This window comes from Neovison vison, chromosome 5 (genome assembly GCF_020171115.1).
Source record: "Neovison vison isolate M4711 chromosome 5, ASM_NN_V1, whole genome shotgun sequence".
Taxonomy (NCBI): domain Eukaryota; kingdom Metazoa; phylum Chordata; class Mammalia; order Carnivora; family Mustelidae; genus Neogale; species Neogale vison.
The window spans coordinates 28,211,227-28,234,376 of NC_058095.1; the positions used below are offsets into that span (position 1 = coordinate 28,211,227).

Consider the following 23,150-nt stretch of genomic DNA (forward strand, 5'->3'; position numbering starts at 1 on the left):
CCTGGCCTGCAGGGTGGAACCACCTTAGCACGGGGTGGTCCATGGGGATATAGGCTTCAGGAGACAAGGGTGAAGGCTTTGGGCACCTTGTTTCCTGAGCCCTAAATCAGGGCACGGAGGCTCACATGGGTCACTTCAGATGAGAGATAGTCTGGACTACTAGTCCAGCCCAGCATCTGGACAAAAAGAGAGGAGTCCCATCTTTGCATTAGACTTGAAAGAAAAAGATGACTTATTTCAAATCAGGGCTGTCTTGGAACATCTAGGCTGTGCAGCTGTTCTGCGAGCTCTTGGGTAAGATGACTTCAGGCCTCCTCTTGCCCTTGAATGAGGAGCTGAATAGGAGGTAGGTTACAGAGACAAGTAGAGGCCAGATCATGAAGGACCTTGTAAGTCATGATAAGAGTTTAGATTTTTGTCCCAATGAAATGGGAGCATTGTGGGGTTTGAAGCAGGGGAGTGACTGGACCTGATTTATAGAGATCACCTGGGTTCCAAGAGTCTTTATTACCTCTCCTGGAGGAAGAAAACACCCCAGAAACATAACAGGTATCAAGCACACAGAAATAGTATGACCTGAGTGTCCCCGAGACCCCAGCCTTTATCTGGCCCACACGAAACAGCAGTGGAAGGGGTGACACAGGAGCAGAAAAGATTTAGTCTGTGTATGAGATGGTCTCCACGGGGACAGTGATCTCTAACCCCAGGGGTCTTTCAGTAGAGTGGCTATGTATCAGTTTGGAATGTTCCACTGGAGACAGAACGGGAAGGACAGGTTGGCCTCTGGCCATCCCTGTCTCCTAGCTGTGGGCTTTAGGATTGCCCAGATCTGGTCCAGTGTCCAGCCTGGCCAGAACCTGTCAGCACTAAGTGACCGGCCAGATGGGTCAAAGTCAGAAGTAGGAGGAAATGCTAAGGAAGCAGCCAGAGTCCTGATGCGAGCTTTCTCCCTGGGAGGGGAAGCGGATACTCAGATGGCAGCTCAGCTGAGCAGCATGGAGGGCCTGGAGGGCCTGGGAGCGGCTGGGTCAGAGTCTGGCAGGAAGCCCTGGAGGTGGGTTCCAGACCTTCCTTTATCCTGGGCCCAGCAGAGCTCAGGCAGTTTTGCTAGTCAGGAAGGGATAGTGAGTGGGAGGGAGCCTGTTGTGGGAACCAGGGAAGAACCTGGACTCATTCATTCCAGAAACTCACACAGAGCATGTACTGTGTGCCAGTCACCGGACTAGAATGAGCTCAGGGAACCACAGTGTGGTGGGAGTGGGCTTTATCCTAGAACCGGAGCCCATACCATGTTGCCGTGTCTGTCTACTTTCTCCCAGGCGGACGTTATTTTTAACAGATGGAATTTTCTTCTTCAAGAATGAATCCCCTGGGGGGGTTGTTGCCAGTTCCCTGTTGAACCACAGCACAGGCCTCTGTGGGGCCCTGGGCCTGGCATCCCAGATGCTATTTTGTTTTCTCTTTATAGCCTAGGGATCATCTTGGCATCTCGTATTTCTCAGCCGCTCTCCCTTCCCAATGAGCGGCTGCTCCCTCATCCCTGGGGAAGGGGGTGTTTCGGCTTCGGAGGCCCCAGTAGATTCCCCAGTACTGCCGGAGCTGGTATCCCTGAGATGCTGGCTTGCTTCAGCCCCTGTGGGGCAAGCCCAGCGGTGCCTAGAGGACTTCTTCCCCAGGCTGATGCCTAGGGGAATCCGGCAGGGGCCACACAGCAAACTCCAACCTCATGAGTCTCTGAGAACCATGTGAGAGGACAGTGAGAAGCACAGGGCTGAGGAAGCCCAGCATCTGTCCCTCCCTGGCAGGTGGCGGGGACTCAGGCCACCGCAGGGAGGAGCAGAGCGGGCCGGGCCTCCTGGCCTCCCGGGACAGACCCGGAGCTGGTGTGGGAGTGCCGCGGCCACCACGGTGGCTCTCCTCCTCCTCCACCATCTCCTCTTCTTCCTCCCACTCCCGCTCCAGCTCCTTTCCTTGGCAGCCGTTCTAAGCTTAGCTCCATGCCAAGAAGAGTCTTCCCACTTCCCCGAGGCTCCTGGGTGGGGTACTCTGACAACTCTGGCCCCGCGAGGACGGCTCCCGGCGGCCACCCTGCCCATCACGCCATCCATCAACGGTGTCCACACATGGCCCGTCCCCAGGGAGCTCCAAGGGAACCGGCCGGCCATCTGTTCTCTCTCTGCACACAGATGGAGACCAGGCGTCATGGCTCCTCTCCATGGCCTGTTCAGAAGGCCCCAGGGAGAGACAGCCCCTCGGGTTTCCTTCTCACAAGAATGCTTGGCTCACACCTCCGTGTGTCCCTGTAGCTGCCAGCAAGGTTCCACTGGGAGTAGGGGTGAGCCATAGCAGGGGGATAGACATGGAGCCCTGACAGAGATCCCTCAGCAGGCCTGGGACAAGCAGCTCTTCTCCCCCAATCTAGTCTTCCCCTCCACTCGTTAAACAGACATGCGCTGAGCACCCACGGTGAGCTAGATCTGGGGAGCCAGCAGCAAGCCGCATGTAGCCCCAGGCCCCTCAGAACTCACGGTCTAGCGGAAGAGATGGTCAAGTAGCAGGGGATGTCAGTGTTGTTTGAGAAGCTCCCCAACAGGGGCCAGTACGAGGTCCCAGGGAGCACAGAGGAGGGACCGGAAGACCAGTCTTGGGAGTGATCCCAGGGAAAGCTGCCATCTGGGTGGGAGATGAATGCAGGGGAGGCAGGAGGAAGGGGAAGGCTGTGAGAGACACATACCAAGGCCTAGAGGTTGGAGAGAGAATGACACATCTTGGGGGGATAAAGCTGGGGGACAGTGCATGGGGAATGAGGATTGAGAGAAGCAGCAGAAGCAGCAGGCAGGGGACAGGTCAACAAAGGCCCTTGTGAACTAGCCTAGGGAATGTGAACTTCAACCGAAGGGTGAGAAGCTCTTTAATCAGGAAGTGGTGGGAACAGATCTTAGAAAATCTCTGTGGAGAATGCTTTTGGGTGTAGCGAGGGCAGCCATGGGGAAAATAGTGAGGGCCCTGTCACTGTCATCCTAGTGGGATGGAGGCCCGCACTCAGGTAGAGCAGTGGCGATAGAGAGAGATTCTGGACGCGACTGACTGGTGTGGGGGAGAGAGGTGAGGAGAGCCAAATGGGATGTCAGCTTCGGAGGAGGATGCTGAGTTCCTCCCTTGGCTCCTCAGGGAAAGTGTTTTAGGGTATTTGGTTTGGGATCAGTGACTCTTAAATTGTCTAAAAGCAAAGCGTTCCCCGAGTCTGGCGAGAGGAAAGAGAGTGTTGGTACAGACAAGGATCTGAAAACCCCAGCTGGATCAAAATTCTTTTCTCCTGCTCCATGAATCTGAGTGGGAAAGTCAAGGGTCCACTGAGAAGGACGAGGGCCCAGGAGGGTGGAGAGCTGCACCCTTCTGTTTGTATCCTCAGTGGGCCCATTGCAGGGAATAGGGGTGTAGGATGTTCCTGCCAAGCTCCGAAAAGCCCACCTGCTTACCCCCAGCTGATGTCATTGTCCCTCTGCCACCAAGAGCCAGGGGAGCTAGCCCCCAAGGGGGCTCCACCCAGAAAGGGCTGCTTCCCTGAGATTCTGAAGTTGTGGTGGGAGGGGTGAGGTGGGGATTTCCAACAAGGCACCTGCCCCCTGCAGTCAGGCCTGCTTCCTCGGGCTCTGTATGGAGCTGTCAGGCATTTCCCAGAGATCTGTGATATGATTTCTTTTCCCCTTGGACCGTGGAGTTTCTTCTCAAAGGTTCTAGGGCTACGAGGTTCCTTAAGAGGTTCTCATGTCTGTAAATCAGTCACCTGATTACACAGACATGTGTAAACCACCTTTCGTAGATTTTGGGAGGTAGTAAATGCCTAGGATGATGGTTAGTACCTTTCCCTCTGGCCGGTTTCTGAAGCCATCAAGGGAAGGTAATTTTGCTGCTTCCTTAATTAACCCATCCTGATGTGCTTTCCTGTCTTTGTTCCTGGTAAGGTTTTCTTTCTAAGGGGAACTCATGATGCTTTTGTTCCAACCCTTTCCCAGTAGCCCCGTCCTCAGAAACATCCAGCTGAAGGAAGAGCTGGGATGCTGGGTGCTCCCTAGATTTTTCCAGCATCTCAGGCCTACCGATGGAAATCAATGGCCTGAAAGGTGACTGGCAGGTCGGGGTTGCCTGCATCTGGGAGAACGGCAAGTGTCCCTCTGCCAGGAAGCCCTAAACCCTTGGGCAGAAGCTGTATGAGTATCACCAACCTCATCCCCTGACCCCCAGGGACTTTCAGGAGGAGGGTACCAAGGGAAGACAGAAAATTGTCCTGGCCCAGGTCTGCCAGGCCAATGGGCTGTCCCTGGGGCTTCTGGTCATGGTGTAGCTGCCTGGTACTGCCTGGGCTCAGTGTTCTAGAACACCTCTGTTCCTAGAGTCACTCCAGATGATCCTTGGAGGGGGTTGGGGTTTTTTTGTTTGTTTGTTTGTTTGCTTGATTGAAACAAAAAATTCTTCATTTTGTGCCAAAGCTTTAGGCACGTCTGCCATCAGTCTTGCCATGTGAGAGCTCTGGCTTGGGGCCTCAGAGTAGAACCCAGACTCAATTCTTTTGGTGATGAGATGGCTGGAGAGCCGATGGGTGAAAGGTCTTTGGGAGCATTTTGGCGGTTATCTATCCTGGATTAGTGGGATGCATGGGACCAACAGGATAGCCTGGTGGACAGGGTCATGTCTATTCTGCTAGGTCTTCTTTCTTTCTCAGAGGCACATTCTGCCTTCTTCCCAATGAGCTGCCAGACGAACTACAGCCCCAGAGTGCCCTGGCCACCCAGTCCGTGGGTGGTGGGCACAGTGCCCAGGCCGCATTGAGCTGAGTGTGGGTACATGTCATGGTCATTGGTTGTTTTCGCCAGCACCGCTTGGCGCCCTGGTGTGGGGGCAGGGCCTCGGTTTGAGGTGGCCCACACTGGGCCCATCTAGCCCTGGCCAGAGCACCGTCCCCCCGCCCCCGCCACACCCCTCCCCGGGGCCCACCCTGCTACCCCCTGGCCACCGGGTCTTCTGCTCCCTTCTAATCTCTTATTTACGTTGAAATGGTTCTGGAAAATACCAGATATGCAAACACCCAGACTGGGGGTGGGTGAGGAGTGGGGTGAAGGGGGGCGTGTGGCGGGTGGGAACACAAGTATTTTAAAAATGCTGCAGATCGCTACAGCGTTTCCCAGAAACCACAAGCACGCGGTCTGCCTGCCAGCAGCGCTCCCCGCCACCCCAACACCACTGAGCTGCTGGGCTCTCCTCATTTGCCTTAGCTGGAGGTGGAGAGTAGTGATAGTGGGGGTAGGGGACCAGTGACCAAGCTGGGGAGGGGGCTCCCCCCCGCCCCCCGGGCCTGCCGGGGCTGCCTGGCGCCTCCATTGTCAGTCCTGAGCAGCGCAGACAGACGGATGTGCCCCAGGCTTCCAGTAGCACTGTGGGCGCCCACCGTGCCAGATAGGCACTGGGAAGGAGTGGAGTCTTCATGGCCCCCCACCTCCTGCTGTGCAGTTTGGTTGGGGGGAGGAGCTGGGGGGAGAGCCTAGTTCAGAGCCCCACGTGGTGTTTGGCAGCCGCTTCTGTTCTGTTAAATACAGGGGACAGTGTCAGCAAAGCTCATGTTTTCAGCTGTTGGCTCTAGTTTAGTTGGGAAACTATTTCCTCAGACCTGGATCCCCACTCTGGCTGCATTGATCTCCCGCTATGGGTTTCTCAGAATCAGGGCGCAACAGTCTTCCCCCGGCACGGGTTAGCCCGGCCGCTTTGCACTGACTTGGGGTGGGGGGTGGTGTGGGCAGGCAGGGAAGCAGGTAGGGTGTTCGTCCCAGGGGCGGGCGGCGCATGGCACGGTCGTCTTCCCAGGGGGTGGTTAACTGATCTGGTAAAGATTCCCCAGAACAGCAATGCCCTGGGGGCCGGTCATGAGAGGGGACAGCTGGGATGAGGATGGTGGCCAGTGTTCACTCTATGTCAGGCACCGCTCTAGCTGTTTTACACAAACTAACTCATTTAAAGTGCTCAACAACCCTTTGCAGCAGGTCATGCAATCATCTTCATTTCACAGATGCGGATACCAGATCCCCGAGCGGTTAAGGAGAAGTCTGTGGCCGAAGGTTTCAAGGCGATTTAAAGTCCCTTGTTGGGAGTTGAATTTAGAATGTCAGCTCCTTGCCCTTCATGAGTGCGATGTATAGGGCAGGGGAACACAGTATCTGCGTATCCTTATAAATCCACCGGCCAGCCCAGGCCTCTGTCCTCTTGGCCTCTCTAGGCCTTGCCTCCAGAAGAGGAGGGAAGCGAGGAGGGAGAGACTGGCCATTCTTGCTGTTACTCTGTGGATTGTGAACTACAGGACGGTGAGACTGTCTTTCCAGAAGTTTAGCCAGAGGACGCGAGCCCACACCGCAGCAGGTGGGATTACATCGGGTGGGAGCTGGGAGAGGGACTGGGATGCTGGCCTGTTTGGCCCTTACTGACACGTTAGTACGGACGTCTGCAGTACTTTGGGGTGGCGGGACCCCCCAGAGCGTCACCTCTGATGAAAGACAGGTCCTCTCCTGTCCCACGGGGGCTGCACGCTCTTGCTTCCTAGGGTGCACTGTGGGGGAAAGGTGAGCACAGGCCTGGCAGAGGGCCTCGCAGGTGGTGGGTGTGTAACAAAGAGTTCTCATTGGCTTCTACCATAGAGTCCCTGCTGTTCCTTATGTATGTCATGCTTTTCCTCGCCCATCCTCTTGCCCTCATAGGTGCTGGCCCCGGTTTCAATGTCACTTCCCCAGGGAAGCCTTCCCTGACCCTCTGAGTGGTCACCTCCTTCTTCATTACAGTCATCAAGATTGTCTTTCGTTAGTCACCTCATTTCTCCAGTGCTGAAGGGCTTCGTGAGAGTTGTGGGATGTTTGTTGAAGGAAAGAAGATGGTTCTGTGCTCACAACTGGTTTCCCATTCTCTCTGCATGGTTTTCCTCATTTACCTCAGTTTTGGTTCCTAGAACCCTTTCCCCCACTCTGCCCCGCCCGCCCTGACTCGCCTTGGTGACTTGTCCATGGTACCTGTCCCATCTTCACCCCCGGACTCCACTTCTTCTGTCCCTGGGCACTCAGCAGCCCCCACAGGAATGGAGGAGACAGGGACTCTAGGCATCCAGGAGCAGGTTGCAGGATGGTCTGCCCCCCGGCCCCGCATTGGTGTTTTTGGAAAGGCACTGGGCTTGGATGAGTAGCAGATTTGGGGTTTTACGGGGGTCATATAGTGTGCAGCCCAGGGGACCTGGGAGCAATGTCCTTGGCGTCCTAGCTGCAGGTCTCTGAGGGGGAGGATGTGGCCCAGCAGGGCTCAAGGCTCCCTCTTTCCTTCGGCTGCTTTTCCCACTCTGCCTGCGTGCTGGAATGTCAGCAGGCTGGGAATTTTCACAGCAAGGATTTTTCCCTGTCAGAGCAACAGATTCCAGCTGGAGCCTGGGGACAGCTCCCACATGGGCAGTTGGCTGCCAGACAGGGCCAGGGTCCATTCTAGGCCACCCCACCTGCTCTGCTCTTGGAGCCAAGGCCCCACTCCCACCCTCCACGGGAAATGCAAATATCTGTCTCTCCACTGGGTCAGGTGAAACCTGGAGCTCAGGAGAGGCAATGGGAGGCCTTGGGCACCAGAAACTTCCCCTTGGGGAGGAAAGAACGTGACTGGCCATAACCCACAAGCCTCACTTCCTCCCTCGGTGAGTGAGTCAGGAAGGGGAGCTACTTGGATTCCATCCTCAGGTAGGGCTGTGGCTGCCAGACCCAGGTTCTCTGGCCTGTGGGGGCTACCCAGCCTGGGCAGGAGGTGGCCCTGGAGAGTTTGTCACCCTTATCATATCTCCAGGGCCTGGTTCCCTCTCTGAGTGACCCTTTCCTGCCTCTGTGCCCTTTGCCCCTTGATCTCAGTTCCGCTGGCCCCTCCCTTCCACTCCCATTTCTGCAAGGAGCTGACTCACTTCCTCTCTCCCTCCCCAGCTTCTCTCACTGCCAGGCCCTGTGGGTACAGGGTACCCACAGGGCGGGGGGGTCTCTCACAGGGTGCCTCCTAGGCTCCTTTTCCTGGCGGTAAGACGGAGGCTGCCCCTGGTTCTGGGCAGAAGAGGGCTAGGAGATGGAGTGGGCAGTGGGGGGCATGGCTCTGGGCTGTAGGAAGGAACCTCAGTGCAGTCGAGGTTGGATGTCAGAGGCCGTGGGGAGTGCCAGCCCCATGTCACCCTTTGGGTTCCGTGGAAGAGAAAGGCTGAAGATGCCATCCCTGTGACCAGGAGGCCTGTGTTTTCCCCAGAACAGAAGACATCTGCAGAGGGATCGATCTCAGCCCAGGGTGGCATGGGCTGGAGGCCAAGCAGTGACGGCACTGTCAGGCAGCATGAAATGGTCATGACTCTGTGACACCCCATTTCGTGCCCAACCCCATCTCATCATGGAGAATGTGTCTGCGGATCCCAGCAGCGCCCTCCAGGGTCTGATACCGTCTCCCTGTCAGTTCTTCCTGCTGGGAGCCCTTGTCCTGCCTCTCCGGCCCCCGCCTCTCTCATCCGTGGGTTGCTCTAGTTGTGGAGCCCACTACAGAAGCTGGCTTAGAACAGTAGAAGGTTTCCCCCGCGAGTGGCTGGCATCATCTAGCTTGCCATCCTTGAAGCTGTCGAGGCTGGGGAAGCCTGTGGTTTTAGACACTGGGGATTCAGCTTGTGCTGGGCCTGACATGGCCTGGGATCTTCCCCTTCAGGGGGCATAGGTTAGCTAAAGGGCACAGGTACCCGGTAAGAGCGAGTCCCCATTTTTCTTGGCCATGCAGCAAGTTCAGTAGATGCTGAAGGGAAACTTGGCCTACCCCTGGGAAGCCTGGGGGACTGCTGTGAGCTGTCTTCCTAGAATCAAGCGACCAGCAAACATTCCAGCTCCCCTTTGCACAGGCGGCCTGCGGTGATCCTGATCCTGGCCTCAGGAATTCTGGACCGTGACGGGTGTTCTCTTATTAAATGAGGTTGGGGGTGGCAGGCTAGAATGAGGCCTAGGTGTGGCGAAGGTGAGGGGCACCTGCCTGACCACCCCACCCAGGGTACTCTAATCCTCTCTGGCAGGAGGTCCACCAACCCCCACAGGCATGCAGGTACCTGTCTGTGTACCTCTTCTAGAGTTTCTTTATTGCTCCCTGCCACTGGCCATCACTACCTGGCCTTTACCTGTAGCTCAGAGCCAGGCTCTGGGACAGGATACCCAGTTTGGAAATGGCTTGGGACACACATGCACACACACACACACACACACACCCCTATCCTACAAAATTTAAGCCAGGTGTCTTTTTCTCTCAGACTCTTCCAAAGAATTTCTGCCACCGGCTTCAAATTCTTCTAACCGGCCTTCCCCTTCTCTGTTCAGACCAGAGGATGTGGTCTCCAGGGCAGGGCATGGCAGAGTTTTCTGGCTCCCAGCAACGGCCTTGCATCTACCTTAACACACCAGTTCTCAGGTCTCTTTCCTGTGCCTTTGAAAGAGGGACCCATGTCATAAAGGGTCCCCTCTTCTCCCTCCCTACTCATTCTCTTTGAAAATCCCCAAGCTGTAGATTTTATTGTTGCTATAGAAACAGATGCTTGGCAAATATGAAGTTGGATGGAAGGGCTGGTTTTGGCTGTAGGAACTGATTTCAGCTCATTCAGGGAGGAGGAGGAGGAGGCAGGCAGCACAGGGGAAAAGGCCCACAATTCGGAATAATGCAGATGATGGTGTTATTAGTACATTGGGGTGTATTGGGTACAACATGGATGCCGGAGCTGGACTCCTGGGTTCAAATCCTGACTCTGCTGCTTCTTAGCTGTGTGGCCTTGGGCAAATAATTTAATTTCTCTGTGTTTACCTTTCCTCATCGTAAAATAATAATACTTTCTTATAAGGTGGTTTTAAGGATTAAATGAATCAATACCCGCGAATCACTTAGAATGGCATTACCCTTATCGTTAATCTGTCTGTAAGGTGCTGGGAGGTACTTGGTGCTGGGAGAACTTGATGGGCCATCTGCCCAGGAATGCCACAGGCCTGCTAATGACTCAGCTCTGCTGCTGGTGGGGGGGCGGGTTAGGGGGCAGTGCAGGACACTTTACTCTTGTCCCTGGAATGATACTTTTCCCCAAAGGGCCCTCTGGGTAAAGACAGGGAAATAAGACCCAGGTTGGTCCCCATGTTTACTGAGGGCCGCATGATGGCCTCAGGAGTTTGTCCAGACTAGTCTGTAGTTCGATGCATCTTTAAAATTGTGCTCCTTTTCCGATGACTCCCTCCATTCGGGTTCCTGACTTCTTTTTTTTTTTTTTTTAAGATTTTTTATTTATTTATTTGACAGAGAGAGATCACAAGTAGGCAGAGAGGCAGGCAGAGAGAGAGGAGGAAGCAGGCTCCCTGCTGAGCAGAGAGCCCGATGCGGGACTCGATCCCAGGACCCTGAGATCATGACCTGAGCCAAAGGCAGCGGCTTAACCCACTGAGCCACCCAGGTGCCCCCGGGTTCCTGACTTCTTTCTACCTACTTGTTTTCCAGTGGAAAAGACACTACTTTTTCGTGGTCTCTCTACAATGTCTTTTGTTTCTTCATGCCTGTCTTGCTTCTGGATTAGGGCTAAGCAGGAGCTGAAGCCAGAACACTGGGCCTGTTCTCTGCTTTACATATGAGCTTGCCCGGACACTCCCACTTGGATTTTCTAAGTCCTGTGACAAAACCTTTCATATGAAGCACCCAGCAGAAACTAGTAGCTGTCAGATCTGTGTACTTTCTGTTCGCTTATTCCTTCGTGGATCCTGGGCTGGGGAAGCTTGTTTCAGCCTCTCTAGCATGGCGAGTGTGCCCTGAAGTCCTTGCTCCACCATGCCCTCCTCCCCCTCTTCCTCATTTGGTTCATCTAGCGAGTGACACAGGGACGCGGCCAGTTGCAGTCCCCATTTGCCCCATGGGCAGAACTCCTGGCATGCTGCTCAGAATAAGGCTTTATTGGCCTTATTTGCCCTTGACAGTTCAGGGTTCTGCTGGGACGTCTCTCTCTGGGAGCCCTAACATCAGATGAGTCCGGCAGCCCGTGGTGTGGGGAAGCCCTCAGGCCACTACATTCCAGATGTCTTACCCATGCCTGGTCCAGAGATGCTGCAGAAACAAGGAACAATTGTGTGGCACTAAGGGGCTTTCTCCCAGGCCTGGGATGCCTTGGAGTGGGGGCTGGCTTCCATTCAGCTTTGCCTTTTCAGCCCCTCTGCATCTGGCTTCTGCTCCCTGGCTAGTTGTTCAACTGTGGCTCAATGGTGTCCCCCTCCCCCAGGTCTTTCTGAGGCCTTAGGGGTCAAGGCAAGGCACAAGGAGACAGGAGCCTCAGCACACTCCGGGGCAGGGGGTGGGAGAGAACAGCAAGGGCCAAGGGCAACACCTGAGGGAGTCTTTGGCAAGGCTGACCAGGGCCCACTGAAAAGAGGACTCTCTGGATCAGAGCTGTCCAGTAGGACGTTCTGCCAAGACGGAAATGTTCCATAGTCTCTCCTTTCCAACTTGGTAGCCATTAGCCATATGTGGCTACTGAGCACTTGACATGTGGCTGGCATGACTGAGGAACTGAATCTTATTTTTTTAATTTGTTTTAATTTAATCCAAAGTATGCCCATTATTTCGATTAAACTTAAATTTAAGTAGCCAGACATGGCTATTGCCTGCTGCATTGAACAGTGCAACTCCAGATAGCTCCCAGAAAAAAAATGGTGGGATGTTCTTGAAGGATTCTGTCCTCTTGGAGTGCCCCTGGTGAGGCTGGGGTTGGTGTCATTTTCCCTTCCTCTCAGGAAGGAAGCCTCCTCCTCTCTGGCAATTTCTACACTTCACTAACTCTGGAATCCTGATGCCCCAGGGCCAACAGGTCCCTGGCCATGCGCCACCACATCTGGGGCAGTGTTTCCCCACCTTGCCAAGCATGTTTTCTGCCCAGCCTTGTAACACACAGGTGCTCACATGCCCCAGTGGATTTGGCCAAGGCTGTTAATGTGGAGGTGGTAGGCTCGTAGGAAAAGGAGAAGCTTTGGCTTCATCCTTCCTACTTCAATGGAGGCTGAGTTTGCGATTTATTTTCACCTGAAAGGGTTCTAGAAATAGGCCCAACCAGAGCCTCCAGAGGTGAACACACAGATCCTCAAACATGTACTGAGTGCCCAGTGTTTGGAGGAACCTGAGGCTTGTCTAAAGCAGCTCCCTGACTCGGAGAATAAGCACCATGGATTTCCAGCTCTCACACCCACAAAGACCTTACTGAGGTTTTATTTCAATTCGTGTGGCTGACCCTTAAACTGGCTTTCCTTTTTTTCTTCTCTGGAAATAGAAAAGAGTTGTCATTTATGTGAAAAAGAGAACAATAGTTCATTATGCTTATTCTCATGTCTGCCAGAGGGGGTTGGGGATGGGAATATTGTGTATGCGGTGCATTTGGTAGACTCAGAAGTGAACCAAGTCTGGGTGGGATTTGGGCAGGGGTCTGGAGGATTTTGTCAAGACCAGCCACCCTTGGCTTTGGGCCTTGTGGGAGTTTGGCTAAGCAGAGGCAGTTTGGAAATCCCCAGGGGCCATGAGGAAATCCCCCGCAGCTGAGAGTCCTCGGGGAGCAGCAGGCCTACTGGAGTGGTCTCTGCAGGCAGCCACGATCTCACTCTGAGGGGACAGACTGCTAGTCTTAGCAGAGAGGACGAGCCCAGATGTCACCACTTGGGCTCTGTGCCTGTGAGCAAACCCTTGGGTGTGCTAAGGCAGGCGCAGGGGGCGTGCCGAGCACTATGCCTCAGTGGTAGTGAAGGCAGAGATCTGGGGCGACCCTCTCTCCCTGACTTTCCTAGACTGCTACTCCCAGACCTCCTCCCAGCCCACAGGACTAAAGCGTCCCCGGAGGCTTATGTTTATTCACGTAGTCGTTCATTCATCCCTTTTATTCCATCAATAAGCATTTATTGAGTGCCCACTATATGCAGGGGCGGTTTGGGGGATGGAGCGGCGATTAAAACAAAGACAGCGCCGAGCTCAACGCTGCCCCTTCTCGCCGTACCCTTCCAGGATAAAGCGAGAGGCCATCTTGCCGCGGCAGCCCCCTTGGTCTGGAGCTCCCGGGGGACGCCTCTTGGGGGCGTGGCCTGGACGGAGGTGAAATCCCGCGGCTAAGGCAGCCGGGCGGGCGAGAAGGGGGCGGCCGCCCTCTGCCGGGCTCCGGAGGCGCTGCAGGGCGGGTGCGTCCTGTAGCTCCGAGCGCACTGCGCGTGTGCGGGAGCTGGCCCCGCCCCTGCGTCTGTCGACTGGTGGGCGGGGCCAGGAAGCGCGTTCAGGGCTCCCACTGGCCACGACCGCCTACTGCCGCAAGGGCCTGAGTGTCTGGGCCCAGGCTGGGCTTGCACTTTTTACCACCTCCTGGAAAGAATGCATGCCCCCTAACTTCCCTAAATAAGGAGTTGTACTGATGACATTTTATACATTGCAAATTAGTAATAATACAAGCACTATACGATAAGTGTTCGTATGTGGAGACTGTTTCCAGACCTTTTTAAAGGAATTTTGATTTAAAGAGGAACTAGAGAGACAAATAGGGTCAGAGCAGTATTCTTTTAAGATGTTAGGTAGAATGCCAGGCTCAGTGCTTTTTCAAGCTATCTCCTTCTGAAGTCAGCCTCCATCTGACATTCCTGTTTTGGATAGTGGCTTCAGGCTGTCCTCTTGAAGTCTTGACAGCTTGAAACCTTGGAGGCTTTAGATCTTCTTCCCAACTATCACCCCCGTCCACTTCCCAGCCTCCCCCACAGCCAGCAGTTCTCTGTCTTGCATCACCTTCTCTTCCCACTGCCAGAATAGGGCAGACCCCACCCCCACCCCTGCCCATCTTTCCTCTGGCCATAATGTTGACTTCCAGTGGTCTTTCAGCTTCCAGCCTCCTTTGCTTCCCAGCATCCTTCTGTTAGATCAGCATTCCTAAAGCACAGGTTTAATCATGCCCCTTCACTCTCCAGAAACCTGCTATGACTCCCACTGTTTTCTAGGCAGGAGGCAGAGTGGAAGGAGCCGGGCTTGGAGTCGGAATAACTAGAGTCCTAACCCAGGCCTTGCCAGTCACTATCCATATGGTTGCAGGCAAGTTATTTAACCTCTGTAAGCCTCAGTTTCCCAAACAACTATTCCCCTTTTGCAGCACTCACCTCCCAGGATTTTGTGAGGAAAAAAAGTTGCGCTGTCCCAGACCCACAGCTAGTGCTCAGAATGTGCCTGCTTTGTCTTGAGGCTGCTTACCTCATTTTTGTCCTCAGGCACCACCCTTTCCGTTGCAAGTGATGGAGCCCAGCTGACCTGGTTTAACAAGAAGAACTGCAGAGGCTCAAACATCTGAAACATTCCAGGGGTAGAACTGGTTATAGGCTCAGCCTTATCTAGGACCCAGGCCTTTTCTAGGTCTCTCAGTTCATCTTCCATGTCGGCTTGGTCCTCAGACAAGTGGTGGGCAAATGGCACAGCACAGGTTTCAGGTCTTGTGGGGAAAGAATAATCCCAGAGTTTCATTCTATGGCCTTAATACTGATTGGGTCATGTGCCTTCCATGAACTAATTCCTGTAGTCTGGAGACATGACACGCTGTGGGCCCAACTCAAGTCACATGCTGGGGTAGGTTGAAATTGGGGTGCTCTAGGCAGGAGATGGAAGGATGGATCATGGGCAGCTGAAACCAGACCTGTCCACTGTGGTATACAGGCCTTCTTGATCTGGCCCCACGGACCTTTCCAGCTTTGTCTCGCATTGTTTACCTCTCTGTGTCCTACACTTCACCCAGTTTCATGCTTTCCCAATTTCTTACCTTTTGTCATTCTAGTCCTTTACCCTGGAATTCCCTTCCTCCCTCGTCTCCTCCTGACAGACTTCCTTCCATCCTTCATGGCCCAGCCCTAAGCTGCCTCTAAGCTATCTGCCTCGTTCCCCAACAGGAAAAGATATCTGCCTCAGAATCTCCCTAGGACATTATTAGTGCCCCTTTTGGAACACAGAGCTTATTCTAAGTCAAATTCTAATTCTTTGGGTACATTTGTTGTCTCTCCTTCTGGTCTGCATGTTTGCTGAGGTCAGGGTCTACATCTGCTTCACCTTATTTCAACTGCTCGCTCACTCACGTGTCAAGCACTGTCTCTGAGCAGGGCCCAGTGCTAGGTGGGTACAGGGGGCACAACCGTGAACAACGAACATATCACCCCTGCCTCAAGAAGCTCATAGTTTAGATGTGAGGAGACAGAAAAAGTAGCAGGCATTGGGCTTCCCCACAGTGTTGACCTTGAGGTATGACACCAAACCGCTAGTTGAGTACGGGAATGACTTCCTTCACTCCTCAGAGCCTCCCATGTAGCCGTGTAGTCAGCCCCCCAACCCCCAACCCCACTCTCCTTCACCACCCTGCCGGGCCCAGGGTCACAGAACTAAGGACCTCTCCCTCACCCCATACCACCACCGACATGGGAGAGCAGAGTAGTTGAAGTTGTGACTCTGTCCGGATATCCCTTTTTTCCCTGTTGTGTTCCACCCAGTATATCTCACAGTACCTTTCGGATGAGTTAGTCAAATCCAGTGGCTACTTACTGAGCGCCTACTATGTGCTTAGTGACCTTCGAATCTAATCCCATGTCGTGTCTATGCCTCTTCTGTTGCGTCTAGCAGAGCACCATAATGAGGATAAAAAAGAACCACTGTGTGTATGTGGTGATGTCTAGGTATAGACAGTGAGGGCTGTGGTTTTTGATGATAATTTAATCACTGCCTACAATTTGCCAGGCCTAATGCCAAGGTGCTTTATGTGTACTATCTCTTTAAATTCTCACAAGCCCATAAAGTAGGTAGACCATGATAAGGCAAACCAGTGGAAACTCCCAAGGAGCTGAGTAACTTTCCCTCAGGTCAGACACCAAGAAAGTTGCTGAGCTGGGATTCAGACCCAGGTGGGCCTGACAGCGAGTGGGTGGTCTTTGCACTGTGTCTCCCAGCAGGCCTTGGGGTCCAGGGAAGGCTTCATAAAGGAGTAAGACTCAACGGAGATGGACCTTGACAGATAGGGAGGGGTGGGCAAGGGAGAGAGGCATTTGCTCTGGTGGTGGTGAGGGTAGGGACGGTGGGAAGATCAGCCTGAGAAAGCTAGAGCAAGGTGTGCTGGGGAAAGGGAGATGGAGGGAGAAAGGGGAAGGGGAAGTGCCAGGAGGCAGGTCTAGGGGGCTGTGGGTGGGCTGGCTTGGTGTGACTGCTGGGCTGCCTGGGGTCATAGGTTGGTCTTCCTGAAGACTCGGGCCTGGCCCTGAGGCTGCACCGACCTTGGGCAGCAGATGACTGTGTGTGTGGCTGTGTGTGAAGCTGAGTGAGTGACCAGGGCCTCAGGTTTCCCCTCTGAATGAAGAGGCCCTGCCCTGGTCACTGAGGGAAGAAGCTGCTTTGAGAAGATCTCCATCAGTAATGCGAGTCAACTCAGAGACAGAACCAACAGAATCTAGTCTGAATAGAAGAGGAGTGGATCCACACATGGTGACTAATAATCCAGGACAAGACTCTGAGGGTCAAGTGACACCCTGGTCACCCAGAAGTCACCTTCCAGAGCACTGCTGAATGGAAGGTGGGCCTAGAAGGCCCTCAAGCAGGCAAAATAGAGGACAGCAAGTCTGCCGGTGAAAACCCAGGCCCTTTGCTCACAGGAGAGTGGCTCTCTGGTAATCTGCTGGCTTTGCTCTGGTCTCTGTGGTATCAGGCTTGGTTATCTGGTTTCCTAGCCTCTGGCAGAAACTGCTTATTAGAAGGAAGTGAGACTGTCCGGATCACCTGCGCTGACAGGCGACAGGCGACAGGCGGAGTGACAGCTGATGGCCTGACCGGGGAGGGGACAAAAGCAGATAGATGGACACAAAGGGCGTCTGGCCTTCCCAGAAGGGGTGTGGAGCAAGGCCGCAGGTGGCTACAGTACCTAGGACAGGGCTGGTGACCTTTGGGAGTGGCCAGGGGCATTGGTAGGACAGGAGCCAGACTGGGAAGTCCGGAGTCCTCACAGTGGCGGTGACGTGCCCCTCAGTACAGGGTGGAAACGAGGTGGGGTCAAGAGACAAAGCTCGGGTGCCTCGGTGGCTCAGTTGGTTAAGCGTCTGCCTTTGGCTCAGGTCATGATTTCAGAGTCCCAGGATTGAGCCCTGTGTTGGGCTTCCAGCTCCATGGGGAGTCTGCTTCTCTCTCAACCTTCTCCCCTCTTATGCTCTCTCTTACTCTTTCTCTCTCAAAGAAAGAAAAAAAAGAAAAGAAAGAGATGAAGCGCAGGGGCTCCTGGGTGACTCAGTCGTTAAGGGTCTGCCTTCAGCTCAGGTCATGATCCCAGGGTCCTGGGATCAAGTCCCGTATTGGGCTCCCTGCTCAGTGGGGAGCCTGCTTCTTCCTCTCCCACTCCTCCTGCTTGTGTTCCCTGTCTTGGTGTCTCTCTCTCTCTCTGTGTCAAATAAATAAATAAAACCTTTAAAAAAAGAGACAGCAAGAGAGAGAGAGGAAGCTCCAAATTTGAGATGTTTGAGAGGGGTTCAGAGTGTTTTACTTAGAATTATAAAATGTCTATTTTTATGATTTATAAATTAGTCACAGAATTTAGAAAACTACTCAAAATAGAAAATATTTTGTCCCTTCATGGGACTAGTCTTCAGTTACCTGGAAATTTTGCTGTGATGTTTTTCTTTTCTCCCCTGTTAATGATCCCAGATAGATAATAATGGTTAAAAAGTATGAAAAACATTTTCAGTAAGTTCACTGAAAACTTCTGTGTGAGACACTGTTCCTAGAGCAAGCACTAATTCATTTAATGCCTGCAGGAACCCTAGGTGGTAGTACTATCATTGCCCCCCTCGTAGAAGTGAAGAAATCACACCACAGGCTTCAACTGTGTAGCTTACCATGAGAACAAGCCACGACTGAACCAGGCTGGCTGGACCTGGAAGTCTCCCTGTTGACCACGGTGCACCATGACTAATTCCTTTAAGTGGTTCTCAGACTCACCAGGAGTGCTGGCTAAAGCACAGGAGCTGGGCTCCATATCCAGAGTTTCTGAATCAGTAAGTCTGGAGTGGAGGAGGGGTTGCCAGTCCGGGGACCACACTTTGAGAACCAAATCCTTTCACTCACTGAGATTTTACCGGTCATATACTGACCATGCCAAAGAGTCACTGGCAGGCAGAACCTCATTTTGCAGATGAAGGCCGTGTAAGTCACATGCCCATGATCACACAGTTAAGTCCTTCCTTTCTTCCCTCCGTCATTCACTCAGGCACTCAGTGATTGAACAAAGGGACACTTTTTTTTTTTTAAATAAGTTTTTTAAAAATTTATTTGTCAGAGAGAGGGGGGCGCCTGAGTGGCTCAGTGGGTTAAGGCCTCTGCCTTTGGCTCGGGTCATGGTCCCAGGATCCTGGGATGGAGCCCCGAATCAGGCTCTCTGCTCAGCAGGGAGCCTGCTTCCTCCTCTCTCTCTGCCTGGCTCTCTGCCTGCTTGTGATCTCTCTCTGTCAAATAAATAAATAAATAATCTTTAAAAAAAAATTTCTTTGTCAGAGAGAGCACGCACAAGCAGAGAGAGAGGGTGAAGCAGGCTCCCCGCTGAGTAGAAAGCCCGATGCGAGACTCGATCCCAGGACCCTGGGATCATGACCTGAGCCAAAGGCAGACACTTCACCCACTGAGCCATCCAGGCATTCCAGCAAAGGGATACTTCGCACCAGGTGTTATGCTGCCTTCAAATTGAGCGGTGGTCAGCCTTGCCTACCTCTAAGAATCATCTGGGGGGAGCTCTTACAAATCCTAGTGCCCAGACTTCCCTCCCAGACCAATTAAATCAGAGACCAGGGGGAAGGGGGTGATTCAGGCATCCGTCTGTTTGAGTCCCCTGGGGGATTTCAGTCTGCCGCCAAGGTTGGCACCATTGTGTCAGGAAAGCCCTGGGGATGTGATGATCTCCAGCACAGCACATGCCCTGGAAGGCCCGGAAGATCTCCCTGGGGAGACACAGCAGTCCCTGGAAAGCAGAGGCAGGAGCCCCATGTCCTCATGGCCACCTGTGGCCAGTGTATGGTGGGGGGTGGGGGCGGTGCTTCGCTGGGCTTTGGTCCTCTTAGGCCGTGCTTACCAGCCTTTGCTCAGAGAAAGTCGTGCTGTTTACAGGACCCAGTGGGCTCACAAGACTGGCCGGGGTGGCAGGCCTGGGGGTATCCAGCCCCGCTTTGTTGGACACTGGTTAGGTGACAGCTCTGTTCCAGGCCTTTCCTCCTCCCCACCCCACCCCACCCTTTTTTTTTTTTTTTCCTGGAGAGGAAAAGACAGACCAGCTTCCTTTTTTCTCCAGAGCTAACAGCTTCTGAGACAGCCTCAAAACGCCTGTCTTTTGGCTCCTTCCCATCTGCCCCTAGCTCCCATTTCATCCTCTTGCGACCTGGGGCAGGGGTGGATGTGGGGATGGGGTTGGCCCCCCGCCCTGGTCTGGGCATCCAATGGTCCTACCCAGAGAGCAGGGCCAGGCTTTCCCTTGATACGGAGCGCTGGCTTTTCACCGGCAGCCCTTGCTCATTGGCCAGACACCCACGATTTCCTCCGCAGGGCCAAGACCCACCCAGCACACCCTCCTCTGTGCCTGCGCAGTCTCCGGCCGTGAGGGTGAGGGGGATGTGCAGGGAGAAAGCCGTTGATTCCGTGCATGTCCCCAGTGTATTTCCGGTAAAACAGCCACAGCAGGCCTCACACGGATCGCGCGGGTCTCTGTTCCTGCCGGACTTTTCCAGGATGCCTGCGTGGCTGCCGATGGGGCACAGCGTGCAGCGGGCCCCATGTACTGGATTGGATGTGACGTTAGTGGCTTTCTTGGCCTCTGCCGCAGTAATTAGATGGCTGGGGTGAGCTTATGATTTGTGTGTTCTCAAGAGTGCTGTGCTGTGATTGAGTGTTCATGCATGATGGTGTGCTTGTGTGTGTGTGTGTGTGTGCGCGCGTGCGAGCGCGCCTGCGTGAATGCGCATGTGCTTGTCTTAATCCTGGCCTGTGGGGCCGGGGGCTGCAGGTCTCAAATTCCTCTGCTATTTTTAGGGGCCATATCAGCCCAGCTGTCCAGGAGCCCGGGTGTGTGTCAGGAGGAAAGTCCCACCCTCCCTGTCCCTTGCCCCTAACCCTCCAACACCGCCTAACCGCCCCACCACCACCACCCCACCGGTGCCCTCACACTCAGCGCCTCCTCTTCCCCTTCCACACACACTGTGTAACCCTCTCCATCCTGGCCTACCTGGTCCCCGCAGTCCTGGAGGCCACTCGCTCTCTGGGACAGGCTGCGGCCAGGGTTGGGCAGCTCGGCTGGGGGGGAGGGGCCTGGGGGGGAGGGAGGGGAACAGGGGCGGGGCTGCGGCCAGTGCTATTTTGAGCGGCTAGCGGAGCAGCATCCGTGAGGAGACTCCTTGCTCCTGGTTGCTCCAGGCCAGGCCATGCGGGTGAGTGTCCCTCTGACCCCCCCACCCCGGAAATGTCCCAGGCTCCTCAGGCGGGTTCCTCATTTCCGAAAGGAGGGGCCTTTCTGTTATTTCCCCAGATGTGGCTGAAGGAGGTTGGGGGGGTGGTTAATGACTTGGGGCCCCTCCCTGAGCTTCTCTGTAGGGAGGGAATCTTCAAGCTCAGGCAGCCTCCCACCACCAGAGGCAAGGCCCTCCTGGCCCTGACTCATGACTTTGGGAGTTTGGGCGGGGGGCACCATTTTCTAACCCTCGGCGTCCTGGGACCGCATCAGCTTGCCCGCGGGCTGTGACACACCTTCCCCACAGACCGTTAGCGCTTGAGGTCTACATTCCTTGGGGCGCTATTTTCTTCTGGGGCCTGGGACCCCAGTACCTCCCGGACCTTGGGAAGTCTTCTTCCTGCTTTGTGTTCCTGCCAGTGTGGCCCTCCACCCTTCATTCTCCTGGTAGACAAGAGAAAGGTGGTAGAGAGGGGTGGTCCCTCAGGTTGTCAAGGGGGGGGACTCAGCATAGCCTCCTGCATTTCTGCGGCTCCGACACTTGGAAGGGGCACAGATGGCATCTTGGGGATGCCCTGTCTGTAGATCTACTTTTCTGCTGAGATTACTCCAGAGGAGTAACTTCCTTAAAAAAGCAAGTGAGGAGAGAGACATAGCTGCCTCCCCGTGGTTCCGTTTCCCCCCACGCCACCCCTCCCAGCCACTGAGGGTCAGGTTTTTGGTCATGTCAGCAGTTGGCAGTGTGTGGGCTGGCCCAGAGCAGAGGTCTACGGAAAGCCTGAGACATGCCTAAGATGAGCATTCGTCTCTCCCCGTGCCTGGTCCCAGCCACAGAACTGGCACCAGTGCTGAGGTGTGTGGGGGTGTAGCTGGGGGTGGGGCCAGGGAGATGCCTCACCCCACAAGTTGGGTGTTTCCTGGTCAGGCCTTCTCCCCTCCCCACCCCACCCCATCGGGGGCCCCGGGGCCACCAGCACTAGGTCAAAGATTGAGGGGGCATGCATGGTGATGGTGAGGCAGATGGCAAAGGGCCTGGCAGACAGGCAGTGAGGGTCCCCAGGGGAGGGAGGGAGGCCTCCAGCAGGTCCAGCCGTTGGAGGAGGAACCCTGGGCCTGTCTGCAAGTGCAGTGGCAGCAGGAAGCCATTCCAGTGCACCTGCTTCCTCCAGGCCAGCCTGGTTCTCGGTGAAGGCGGGCTCTCGGCTGCTTTCTCTTCCGCCCCATGCTGGGGGAGGGCTCTCCCTGGAGGCTGGACTGAAGGGGCCAGGCAGCCCTGCCAAGCTCTCGTCCCCGTCCTCCTCTGGCTGGCAGCATGGCCTTCAGGCCACTCCCTGCAGACAGAGCTCTGTGCAAAGCCTATTCGGGTCATGGTGGAAGAGCAGGTCATCTCTGGAAGCCCTTGCTTTCTTTCTCTCCAAGCTGTTATTCTGGCCGATGACATCATGGAAGTTCGGCAGTGCAGGTGGACCAAGGGAGGCGGGGGCAGGGCCTGCTTCCACCCCTTCCAGTGAGCCCAGGAGGTTCTTACTGGAGGACAGGCCTGGGTGTAAGTTCTGATCCGCCACTTGCTGCTCTGTGACCTCGGCCAGGTCATTTCTGATCCCTTTTGCTCATTTGTAAAGTGGGAATCAGAGTAGTATGTCCTTCAGAGGATTGTTGTGGGGATTGGATGAGATCATCCATGCAGAGGACACAGCGCGGTGCCTGACAGTTAGGACAGGCTCAGCAAAGGTTAGCTGTTACTGCAGTTCTTTCTTCCCTCTGCCTTCATCCCCCCCCCCCCATCCCTAGATAAGAAGGTGCTCGGGTGGGGCTGGCAGGGAAAGGGTCTCCTGGGAGCTACTCTCTGCTGCTCAGAACGGGAAAGGAGAGGGAGGAGGGTTCCATGTCTCTTTCTCCTCTAAATGTGCTCTAGAGTTGGTAGAGGGAAGAGGAGCCAAGTTCTAGGTCACAGACAGCAGGATCTCCTCTTTCTCTTCCCACTTCCCTTGGGATCTCCCAGTATATGGATATCTGCAGGGACACTGGAACCTCAATGCATTTTTCCCCAGCCTGGGAATTCCATGCTCGTGGGGAGCCTGGTGGGTGGAAAGCTTCTCCTAGGGGCATTTGTGCCCCCATTCCCTCTTGTGAGGGGCACAGAGAATGGGAAGGTAAGGGCGGCTGCTGCTTGCTCATCCCTGCAGAGGCTAAAATGCAGCCTGGTCCAGCCCCCTGAGTGTTGGAAGCCTTCCTAGGCTGAGCATTGATGGGTCCCCGAGCACATTTCTTGGATGTCTCCTCTTGGAGAACAAATGCTCTCAGCTATTATCTCCTCTGCTTTTTCTTTTTTATGGACTATTTAGCCCTCTTTACAATAGAAATAAGCAGTAAGTAACAAATACATAACAAAATAAATACCAAATGTCTCTGTTATGTCTCATTTACACAATTTACAAGATGACGATGATCACTGTTTGCACGCTATTTCGGTCCTAGTTTCTTTGATTGATCTTAGGTGGAGTTTTCCCTACAGTGATGGTGGTCACACATTCGTTAGTTTAAATGGTGACATAGCAATGCATGGGTCCAAGTACCATAGCTCACCTATCCCTTCCCTAAT

At 54.3% G+C, this 23,150-nt stretch overlaps 1 protein-coding gene across 13 annotated transcripts in view; it reads left to right on the plus strand.

Moving 5' to 3' along the window:
* Positions 1-23,150, plus strand: part of MYO18A (myosin XVIIIA) — a 94,802-nt gene that overhangs the window by 12,263 nt on the left and 59,389 nt on the right. Inside the window, exon 1 of one of the 13 annotated variants that reach the window (XM_044248269.1) lies at positions 20,468-20,528. The exons of the other annotated variants lie outside the window; for them this stretch is intronic. Within the exon in view, the coding sequence (XP_044104204.1) occupies positions 20,523-20,528 (6 nt within the window). The 5' untranslated portion in view covers positions 20,468-20,522. Of the gene's footprint in view, positions 1-20,467; positions 20,529-23,150 lie in introns of those variants that run through there. 13 annotated transcript variants of the gene reach the window in all.